This window comes from Sipha flava, unplaced genomic scaffold (assembly GCF_003268045.1).
Source record: "Sipha flava isolate LNK unplaced genomic scaffold, YSA_version1 588_pilon_pilon, whole genome shotgun sequence".
NCBI classification, from domain to species: Eukaryota; Metazoa; Arthropoda; class Insecta; order Hemiptera; family Aphididae; genus Sipha; species Sipha flava.
The window spans coordinates 161,473-173,675 of record NW_020273567.1 but is presented as its reverse complement, the minus strand read 5'-3'; the positions used below and the strand labels follow the sequence as shown (position 1 = coordinate 173,675).

At 36.9% G+C, this 12,203-nt stretch overlaps 1 protein-coding gene across 1 annotated transcript; it reads right to left on the bottom strand.

Moving 5' to 3' along the window:
* Nucleotides 1-2,852: 2,852 nt before the first annotated feature.
* LOC112691269 (neurogenic differentiation factor 4) lies at nt 2,853-5,612 on the bottom strand. The gene is made up of 3 exons (XM_025565430.1): nt 5,406-5,612; nt 4,948-5,238; nt 2,853-3,733 (listed from the first exon to the last, which is right to left on the bottom strand). Exons 1-3 carry the CDS (start codon nt 5,610-5,612, stop codon nt 3,239-3,241), a joined length of 993 nt encoding a protein of 330 aa, XP_025421215.1. The 3' UTR covers nt 2,853-3,238.
* Nucleotides 5,613-12,203: the final 6,591 nt, after the last annotated feature.

The following is a 12,203-nucleotide window of genomic DNA, read 5'->3' as shown; positions in this document are numbered from 1 at the left end:
TGCGCCATTCGAAAATTACTGCTAGTTCACAATGTTTTAGCTAAGCTCACAAACCGTATTACAGTTAGTCCGTAACAGAATAAATGATATCCACGGGTAACTCTATACAATGGATCGCGTATCTATCAGAATAATCGCATGCGTCACTGCAGTGTGTATGACCTGGACTACTTCGGGGTATTTTTTTTTCGCTAAGACTATAAAGAAATACTAGGACATGGGTTGATTTTATCATGTGTTCAGATTTATATACCATTGTTTATTTGACAAAAAAAATAAATAAATAAAATAATAAAAAGGAAATCGAAAGCAATTTTTATCAATTTTAAATGGAAAAATTTGTAATAAAAAAAGAAAACATTGATTTTATAATATTATTATTATTATTATAATATTTATATTCGATATCGCATAACAATTATTGTTAAATATCATAACAGCAGATTTATATTAGAATTAATATAATGCAACTTTAAAATATTAATTTCCTTTTTTTTATCTTATTCAATTGATGTAGGTCATTATCAAGTTACTGGACATTAATAAATACGATTATGCTACTGCTGTAAACGTTTTTTATTTGCTTTACTCATTTGTTGGTTTTTAAACCGTTTTACTCAAAATGCGTGAAAATATTTTCGAACGTGAGTATTAGCAGATTATTCTTACGTGTATATTTTATCCCGTAGACCTTGTTTTGTTTAAAAAAAAAAAAGAATTTAACTAGCGTATATAATAAATAATTTTCGAAAAATGATCGTAGATTTTGTTAGAAAAGAAAAAATATCACATATGGTACGTTTTACGGTCGCAGTAAAACGGAGCAAAACAGAGAAACCGTTGAAAACAACACCGAGCGAGACGAACCGTCTTCGATTTGAATCGTGCTCTATGAGATTTATTTGAAATTCGGTAATCGAGTGGTAACGTGTGATCGGGCTGTATTGGTGCACGGACGAAAACGTAAAAGACCCTGTGAAATCCCGTGCGTGGAAAACAAATAAATCCGAACGAACACGCCGACCATAGCCGTTTGCTGACCCGGCTCATGGAATAGGCGACATAGGCTTACGCGAAGGGTGGCATTTATTTTTTTTAAACTAAAGATGATTCTTAAAAAAAATATTACAATTCCTAGTAGCTAATCATATCAAATGATTTGTAGTAAAAAATTTGACTATAAATTGTTTTGTTTTATTAGTAGTGGTTTATTGGTCATTACAAATGTATTGAACTAATCGTAGTTGTCAATTTTACTTAAATAAAAAAAATTAATTCAGAATAAAGTCTGTTTCAGTGTTGCTTATACAAAACAAATATTTGACGCAGTGTTTACGTGTAAGGGGCGGCAAACTTAAGCTTGCCTAGGTGTGAGTAAACAATTGAGCCGGTCCTGGCCGTTTGTGGCGCGTCTCAATACAGTGGGCATGATTTCCGTGCCGTACATGCCGGAAGGATCGCGGTCGAACTGGGGATCCGATGGACGGTCACCGCAGCGATATTCGAATTATTCAAATTTCGACCACAGAATAATAGTACCTAATAATAATAATAATAATACGGTTTACTGTGCGTGCCTCTCACGACCACGTCCTGCGTCGACGGCTCTGGCGCGTCCTGCGTCCTGCGACGAGCGCACGTTGTCTGCGTCGTACAGTCTAACTGGAAGGCCATGCGCGATGGCAGGGTCGATCGCGTTAGGCCGAAACGAAATTCTTCACGGGGGGGAGCCGGTGACCGCCGCATAATCGGCTTATGGCGGATTACAAGTACTCCGAGGTGTTACACCGGAACGACACGGGCGCTTTTATGTATGTTATTATTATTATTCATTGTTGTCGTGTACGATAATGTACGCTAAGTATACGGCCTCACGGTTTTAGCCCCTACCGCAGTACACGAATCGTCTGCATGGGCATATTTTATTGCGGGGCGACGGAGCGGTCGCCCCCCTTAAATTCGTATTTAAGGAATTGATTTTTATGTGAGATACACATTTCAAATTTTTTTAATGTAGATCATTTTATAACGAAATCAAATTACGCGTAGCTGTGAATACTGAATTGGGCTTTTTTTCGGGTCCATACTTAGTGAAAAATCAAATAAAACACAAACGTAACTTTCAAAACACATACAGGTGTTAAAAAAGAACTACACAAAAGTCGATTTTAAGTGACGTAAGATTAAAAAAAAAATAAAATATGAAGAATTCACCTAATTTAAATATTACCAAAAATTTTACTTGTAAATTTTGAGCCCGAATTAAAGAAAAAAGTTGAGTCCCCCCACCCTAGAAGTAAGTCTAAATACGCCCCTGATCGTCCGTAACACCACGGGCTCGTTAATAACGGACCGCGACGGTCAGCGTGTACGAGTTTAGGCATACTTTTTTTATTTAATTTATTTATTTTTATTTTTATACAAATATACCGATAATTGAACAACGCGTTCGTGCGCGATTGTTTCTCCATCCCGTCGGAGTAGGATTTATTCCTCCTTCTCGGCGTGCTACTCGCAACCGTTATCGAAAGCAGTGAAAACATCGACTTGATATTCTAATCAAATTATAATAGCATACTACCAACACAATAGTCTTTATATTATTCCAATGAACGTTCGTCAGATTGTACGAAAAGAAATGAACCTCCTTAAGCTATAAAAAAAAAACACACACACCAAACTGCTTCAGGTAGCACGGTCATCTCCGCGTGGTCCATTATATTTCATCGGCTATGATTTATAACGGTATCGCGACCGGCCCAACAGTAATTATTATAAATTATCGTTACGATATTTCCGCTGAATTACCTTTGTCAAAATAACAAACAACTGGTGCAAATTATGTCTAGTATTACGTTTTTATTTTACACGTGTACAAAAATATTATTACAATATCAGAGTGTTCACAACAAGTGCATATTTTTCTAAGGAAAATAAAACCGATGGAAAAAGGTTAGATAATAATAATAATAATAATAATAATAATAATAATATAATATTACAAACATAATATTTAATAATACAGCCGAGTCGATTTCTGCGAACGTCGATAAGGCATGTGTGCCCGTATCACGGATACGATCGGTTGTGATGGATGACGCGAACACCGGACGAGGAAAAGGAGTAGGAATAGGCGGACGGGACCGTGTTATTATTTTTGTTTACGCATACCGATAGCGCAATTCCGGAAGAGTTGAGCGGAAGTTACCGGGATCGGTACGAGATTACGTCAGCAGTCTCAAGAGTAGAACATCATCGGTTCGTGGCACATCTGGTCCACGGACGAGGGGTAAGTCAGCGGCCCGTGGTTGTGCCAAGCGGTCGGCTGTGGCCAGTGATTGGTTAGCGGGTACGGGTCGCAGTACGAAGGGTCGGGCCACGTCCTATCGTTGGCCGGCTGGTGCTGGTGCTGGTGATGACCGTCCTCCTGTCTCTGGAACCACCTGGAGTCCGGTCGGTAACCACCGTGGTCGTGGCCTGCGTACTCGTCGACAGCGGCCACCGTCGTGGCATGATGACGGTGAAGGAATTGGTGATGGTGGTGGTCGACCCGTGGCTCTTCGAAGTAACCGGAGTCGTCCAAGCAGTGAACGGACGGCGATTTCTTCACGGGCGTCGAGGTTGCCAGAGCCGTCGGGGTCGGGGTCGACGGTGACGGTTCGGGCACGTCTGAAGCGCAACCACCGGGTTTCTTCTGTTGCGCGAGCGCGCACGTGCCCGTCGACGAAGTGATCTGGAAACGAGAGCAAACCGTCGTTATAGCAAAGGGTCAGCAACGGTTACAATGACATGCATCGAAATCGTCCGAAAAACGAGTGGCGCACGCAGAAAAGTTCGAAAATATTTAGTTTGTATTATTCCGAATGATGACTTCACGTAATGTTGCGTTGGGTACATACCGCGCATTTGTCGTTGAAATTTCAGGAAACCAACGGAAGTATTTGTTGCATACAATCATCAACAGCACTATGAAAACCGTGAAATGTTACTAATTTCTAAAATCTCTCCACTCATTGGGTCACGATATCTTGGAAGATTTTTTTTTTCACAAAAACGTTGAAAAAAATATCAATCTCAAGAAAAGAACTAAATAAAACATTATTTTTAAAATGTAACCCGTCGATAACATAATACCGGGGAATAACTGAAAAATATAACACGAAATACAATTGTGGAACACCTACTTCTGTTTCATATTACGGCTAACTAACGTTTATTCAGAATGCCGAATGCGTAAAACGTACGTTATTACTCAGGGGTTCGGATTTTATAGCATTTGCAATTTATTACAGATTAAAATAACAAAGAGAGATTTTATTTTATTTTGCTATTTTTCGCATATTTTCAAATTTTTGGTACTATTTTTCGCTTATACGCATAATAATATAATTTTTTATTAATAGTTTTTTATATATATTTTTTTTATATTGGATAAAAAATAGTATTAATTTGTGTATAATAAGAAAAATTTCCCAATTTTTGTTTTTTTTGTCAAAAGTTTTTAAATTATTAACAAAAGGTCATATTAGTATTTTTATAAATTTATTGATTCATCAAATTATATTATGGTATAATTGTAATAATTCAAAATATAAAATAAAATATTAGTAAGAGATAATAATTTGAATTTAATTTTGATTTACATTTCTTTAACTTTTTTGTTGCTGCTTCTTTATGTTTTTATGGAATATTTTATGGTTTTTTGGTCTTACCATATTTTAGTATTTTTTAATGTCATAAAATCCAAACCCTGTTTATTAGTCATTAAAATACTTCAGGTTTTGAATGATCCATTAAAGTAATTAGATGAAAACAAAAAAACGAATAATGATACATTCATGTGTCTTATTTAATATTAAATTAATTATTTATTTGAAAAAATCTCGTTGATTATTTTTTTACGTTTTAAATCGATTTATGTTAAAAATATAAGTTATAACCACTTACCTTATTGCCTTGTTGACCGATGCTAACCGTCACATCACCCATGGTTAACATAAGTGGTTGGTTTTGATCTAAAGGCGATTGTTCGGTGGACTCAACGACTTGTAGAGTGTGAGAAAGTGCCCAAATATAATTGTGTGCGAACCTCAGTGTTTCGATTTTCGTCAATTTTGCATCGTCGGGGTACGTAGGCAAAACGCATCGCAGTCTGTCCAGGGCTTCGTTCAACATGTGCATCCTGTTCCGTTCCCTGTCGTTGGCCTTCATGCGACGGTGTTTTCTAATTTTAATCAGCTGAATGAAAAAATCAAATAAAATCTTATAAATGTTTTGGTCTTTAAAATGAAAATTATATTTTAAAACATATTTTCAACCGTTATCTCCGTACTCGAAATGGCCGTCCCCAATTCATTTTAATCGCGGCACACTACAGTATTTCACGATTTTTTATGATAACTTACCTGTGTTGGACTACGTTCTCTTGTTCTTCTTTGACGGCGTTTTTTCGGCTTCACTTGCAGATCTTCGTCGGCTAAGCTCACCGATGACGCGAAACCCTCCGAGCCCATGGTGTCGTCTAACGAAAACGCGGCTTCGTTTTCCGAATCAAAACTCATCTCGAATCCTGAATCGGAACCGTCAAGACCGTACAAACACTTCGGATCCATGGTCACCAAGAGACTGGTTGTTACAGGCACACGCGGCTGGCCCGACCGTTGCACCCTCGTCGCTGCACCCGGCTGGGGGTGGGCGGACCCATCGTTTCGCTATTGGACAAGTGCAACACCCTCGTATCCGACTTCGTTGCGTGCATGGGGTGGGAGTTGTTGAAGCAGCAACCGTTTTCGGGTCGGCCGAGTGTGCGTGTGTGTTTATATTTAGTGATTGCGAATTTTACGCATTTTATTCATAAAATTCGTCTCGACACATAAACCGCTTTCCGCGGACACATCTGTACCCAACGCACTAACACTTTCGAGAAAACCAGAAAGGGTTAAGTCAGAAACATGTATATTTTTTTTTTTTTTTTTTTTTTTATTCCATGTACATACTCTTTTTTTATACCGTAGCAGTGTTATCGATAAATCAAATGTTAGTGATACAGGCTGTGTCGAAATGATTATCGTCGGCGCGCGCGCATTGTAGGTACGTACTATACATTCGTGATACAGTGCAGTGAGTGGAGTAGAATATTGTGAACGCTTCGCGCTATTCCGATATTACCTAAACTCTGTATGAAATCAAATTAAAGCCTTTACCATCATGTGTACCAGCGACGAGGTAATAAATTATAGATTTTTCATCACCAATATTATCGAAATGATCGGTGGGTGAGTTAAAGGGGCTGTTCTAAAGCTTCTTTAAGAAGGGTGAATAAAAACATTTACGAGTGATGTATAAAGTGCAACGGAGAATCGACTACAATTTCAGCAATTTGTTCAACAAACAAGGAAAAATGATAACCTTTTATTTAATTTAAAATAAAAAAATGCTTCAAGTGTTGGAAAATATTAATTATAATAATAATTTATATTTTTTTTTTTTCATTTGCAAATCAATTAATGATTCCTTCTATACTTACAATAATGTCTAAACATGTGTGCAATAATCGGTAGTTGATCCATCTTTCGTCTATTTTTGATATTAACCATGTTTTTAAACTACAAATTAAATATTTTTTTATCAAAAATATTAAATCAATCCGTGATGGATAAAGAAGTCCGAGGGGAGGGGAGATACCTCTCTGGTATGGTGTACAGCGATTGTATTACCCCGAATACAATGACATTCAATACGAAGGCATGTGCGCACGTATGTGTGTGACATAAATAAAGTCTGTACGATTATTTTAAAGACGACATAAAAGCAGTTGCTAATAAACACGTTCAAACGTATTGCGCGGAAACCCATGACGTTGCCCATCAGTGCATAAATTAAGTGACTAAATCAGCCTAGCATAGAGATGGTGATAATTACAACTAATGTACACACACACAGATTTTAAGCTCCACGGCCCATATTATGAAGCCCGTTATTAAAACGTTCCGGATGAAATTTTTTTCCGCACAAATGTATTGGTCCTAACCTAGCGGTGTCTGCGGACCAGAAAATATCCTAAACGTCATACGTATCGAGAGAAGCGCGAACACGGTTCAATTGTTGTAAATTATAATTTGTTTAATCACGTGGCGTAAATCCTCCGATCGGTGTACTGAAAACAAGTTTTTGGTTTCGACAAATATCTAGTAAAACAAAACAAAACGTGTGTAACGTTCAACCGTTTAGAAATATTTCGATAAACTCTTACTGTTTTTCGGTTGGTACTTTTCGTGAACGTATAGTTTCATCATCGATCATTAGCAATTATTAATGTTTGAAAATCGACCGAAAGCCAAGAAAAAACTCCTCCAAAAATAAGTTTACAACGAAAGTTCTTAATGGAGGACATTAGCGGTGGATTTAAAAACGTTCGAAATTGAAAAAAATAATTGTTTATAATTTTACATTATATAAGTTTTACTTGAGAAACTTACAAGCGTTCACTATAAATAATGTGTCCGCTTTGAAGAAGTTTCCATTAATTAAAGTGTATCCTTTAGCGTGTCGTGGTTAAATTATAGATTTATTCGAATTCTGATCTTTGGAAATTTATATAGACATATACTTAAAGACTATATTTTTCAAAATAACGATTTATTGTTCTTCTTTAACAGGCAGATACTACCGAATTCATAATACAGGATGTTCCGCTGGGATATACACAATTTTATGTTCGATTGTAATAACATTGTTAATTTTTTCATGAGACACTCTGTACGCGGTCAGTAAACTGTACACCGTTAACGTCCAATGCAATTAATACATACACACATCCTTCACGTGTCTGCAATATTATTTTGCTTACTTTATATGATAAATGACTTACGTGCGTACATATATTGTTCACGTAATGTAAGTCTTGCCGTGTTATTTTCAATGATGCGTGTTTGTACCATGCGAACATTTCGCCTCGAGTGGCATTGTTACAATTAAAAAAAAAAAAAAAACACTGATCCGTGTAAAACTACCGTTATATACATATAACGCTGTTATACTACGTTTCAGGATACGACTGTGTAAAGAAACTGTTTTAATAGAATATCTTTTCGGACAACGAATATTGTATGTAACCTATGGCAGCAAAAATATACACCTACCGATTAGCGTTTATTCTCAAGAACTCCGTTCTCGTGTTTATAGTTTACCGTTGAATTATACCGAGTGTGAATATTACGTTTAAAATAAAAAAAATTAATATATTATAACCGTACACGAATAAGGTATCATCATTCGTTATAACAAATCGAAAAATAACAATGATAAAAAAACCGTATATTGTGTCATTAATATCGTAAACTTAACGAAGGTCTACGGGGAAAAACGATGGTAGCCAGAAAAAGATAATAATCCGATAACTATACCGTGTCGTTTTTTTTGAAAAATAAATTTAATTTTTAATTTTTTTTTATTCGTTTTATCAATAATTAGTCTTTATTAGCCACAATTGAGTTTTTTGAATTATTTCATACCCTACCGCTTAGTTTTTTTAGTTTTGAAACTTTAAAACTGCAATAATAAACGGTTTAGGATTATGGACTGTTATCGTTACTCTCCGCACCCTTTCAAATGTTTCTAACGCGTTATAGAAATCGCTTTCTCTTAAATACACCTTTATGTGTTCATTTCGTTCTCAATATATTATCAATATATTTAATTCTATAGAATTAAAACGGAGTACGTTTTTCGAATTGGAAAACTGTTTCTGGAGACTGTTGATTTGTTGATATTTGTCTTTTGTAAACGGCTATTTTACCGATTATTTTGTATACATATATTAGCATCGGAGATTAGGCAATAGTGAACGTGATAGCGTTCGAGCTATTATATTCTACTTTCGGAAGTTCTAACAGAATTTCCGTTTTGCACCGTCGCGTCGAATCCCCGGAGACGGGTGCGGGCAGAAAAAAAAAATACTTTTTGCTCGTGTATTGTATTTTATGTATACGGGTTGTATACGTATATTCGTTTACGTGTATAGATTTTGGGGCTTCACAAACAACCGGAACAAAACGGGTTCCATTGAAAATAAAAGGGTTGGTAAATTATTAACTGGACCCTTTAGGGGTTTTTCATTTCAAAGATCACTCTCCCTATTTCAATGCGTAAGCGTTCTATTTTTATTTTTTTATTTTTATTTTTAGTTTTTGTTCTTTTCAAAACGTACACTCCGCGACAATGTATCCGTATACACATCTCGCATAAAGCAGTCCGCGCACCCGGCCCAACCATTAGCGCGTCAACAAGGCATTACAAGTCGGATTATCGTTTATTTACTTATCGGTCGAATCAAAAAAATATGACTGGACCGTAAAGGTTTTTTAGTTTTACCGTGTCATCGGTTTGTTCATTAAACGGTCGTTTATATCACCGCTCGTATTATTGTCTGCCACGCGACCGAGTACATTTGGTTAAACGGTTTCCGACCCTGTTCGCGTGTAATGTTTACGTTTTTCCGCAGAAGATCGCTGTACGAACGGCAGACCTGTTACACGTGAACACAAGTTACGCAATCGTATCGGGCAGCTCTTCGCTCTCGCAAGCAGTTTACTTTTTCAAGAGATCGTTGCGTTCGACCTACTGCCGGTCCACGCGACGTTGTCGTGTTGACAAATCCATTACCCGAAACGTCAATGGCGTTCATGAGACGAGACACACTTTTACTTTCAGCTCGCAACAATTAACAGCGTTCGTCTCCGTCAATGCGTCGGCAAAGAATTGCTAATTAACGTTGACGGCGACGGGTCGCGAAAACGTACATACACAGCAACACTGTACGAATAGGCACCAGAAGTGAACGCGTCCGACGCGACGCGTTTATTTCAATTCTCCGTTCGAATTCGGTGTGTTCGGTTTTGAAAATCGACGTAAACACAATTGATGGAATTGTATTTTTTAATTCACATACTTCTTATGCCGTGCGCAGTTGAAGCAGTGCTGCTTTGGATTACTACGTACAACAACGCGCAGTTAGATGAAGTTCAAGTTTAGCTGTGCAAAACGTTCGATATTTTTTTCCCAGCGCGCAAATCAACGGTTCGCTTGGATTAAAACGACTAGAAAATTAACTGCATTGAATGAGATTTGATCGTGACTATATTTTTTCATGGACACTATACGTGAAAAACGAGTTATTACGAACAATAATGATGAATACGAATTTGTCCGTGAGCAACAATTATTTTTATTTCAAACTGACACATTGATCGCAGCTCACTCTGCGGCATGTTTATTTTTCATTTCTATCGAGTCCCATTAGAAAAATATTCAAACCTAATCCGTCTCAAGTGTTATGGTTATAGTTGGTCGACAAATGGCATTTGCGACGTGAAACGTGCAATTATTGCTTTCAGATCACATTAGTGACGTCAAATTTTAACGTGACTAACCAGTTAAAAACTTGTTTTTTTTTCTTTGCACGTTCATCGTGAAAAACTAATTTGAAAGTTATAAATCGACGAAATGCGAAATCGACAGGTGACCGTTCTATATACATAACCGATGGAAAACGTTGAGCAAAAGTTTCAAATCAATACGTAAGTAAACATTATTGTTCGGCAGAATAAACCGATAGGTGGAGATTTTTTTTTTTTGTAAAAGATTCATTCGATGAACGCGTTCCTCAATTGCATCATTTATCGCTTCGATTGACTGTCCAAATCAATTGACATGCCACGCCACGACTGTGTGTTTAAAATGTGATTGAACCGTCGACGTTTCGATCGGGATGTGTGCGAAGTCTACAAGTTTTTGAAAATAAACCGTAGATGTGACGTTTAGGACCACTCATGATAAAATCACTGCCCGTATCACTGGCACTGATGTTTTAGCATTCCCAGGTCATAAACTCATCACTTTCAGCTCATTTGGAGCTAATAATATTACTCGAAGACGATTGTTTTTGCGCTTTTGAAAATTAACTTATTCCAGTTGGTACTGGTATTTACATGTTCACTTGTATTTATGTCACAATAAATCACAAATACGAGATGAGTAATGTCAAAAATGTATCGATTCGATTCACATTGTTAACACTATGGGGGACTCCCTTATCCGGTTTGTTGTGTTTTCTTTTTTTATAACAATACTTCGACGTTCGTTCGTGTTTTGACTTGTAATTTTGTTTTTTAATGAATGTGGGTCACTCGCTGTAGCTGTGGGGAAGGGCCACCTACGGATTAAATCGTTTTAACGTTCCCAAATTCTGGACTGAATGTGCGCCCATGGCTGGGACTTCGCGCACTCCTTCAACGTATTTGATACGAATCGCCACCGATTCGTTGAAGTGGTTTTTTTCGAGCAGAAGTCACGATCGCTATAGTCAACTGCAGATGACGTTTTCGGGTTGTTCAGCATAACGACACATTACCGTTACAGTTGTTTGTTTAATAGTATCATGATTCTCTCGGCTCGTTCGTGTCGAAACCGTGACTGCGCGACTCGTACGTGACCCGTACACACTACACAGTTTCACACCTGTTGATTGCGACTAGAACGTTGGTTTATCTGGCGAACCGAAACTGCGTATGTTTGACATTAAATCGAAATCATCACGACGGAACAACGGCAAAACGATGTTCGGAAAAATAAAAATCGATGCAACCAAATCACATCGAATCGGCGCAAAAGAAAAATCGCGTCGTGTATTCGACGCATTCCACTCCGGTGCTTCAATTCACGTAATCGCTGGGCATTAAACAATATTTTACCGCTGCAATTCGTTTGCGGACATTTAAATTTTTTTACCTGAAAATCGACGACTCGTTTGAGCACGACGAAATCAATCGTCTACTTGAAAATAGATAACTCGTTTGCGCAAATTCACAGACATGACACGTGTATACATATATCGTCACAGACTGCAGTACAAATTATCAAATATATTATCTTATAATCGACTGTGTAGACTGTAGATTATATAAATTTGGATTTTCCAGACAAATTTTAGTAAAGTTTCGGTAGGAATAGACTACGTATGTATATATATATAATATTGGTAGTACTTTTACGTGTTGGATCATGTAATAAAGATAAGCCGTGGTTAAACCTAATCGCTGTTAAGCTTTTTATATATTATATAAACTGTTATCATAGCATAGTGTGATGATGTATTTTATATACATACACAAGTTAAGGAAAAATATTAAATTTAAATTTTATTT

Bases quoted from the DNA above. Each gene is read 5' to 3' on its own strand.
- LOC112691269 (XM_025565430.1), bottom strand. From the start codon at position 5,612: ATGGATCCGAAGTGTTTGTACGGTCTTGACGGTTCCGATTCAGGATTC. The intron at 5,239-5,405 runs GTAAGTTATCAT...TTTTTCATTCAG, and splicing joins GAGAACGTAGTCCAACACAG to CTGATTAAAATTAGAAAACA. The intron at 3,734-4,947 runs GTAAGTGGTTAT...TCTCGTTTCCAG, and splicing joins TCGGTCAACAAGGCAATAAG to ATCACTTCGTCGACGGGCAC.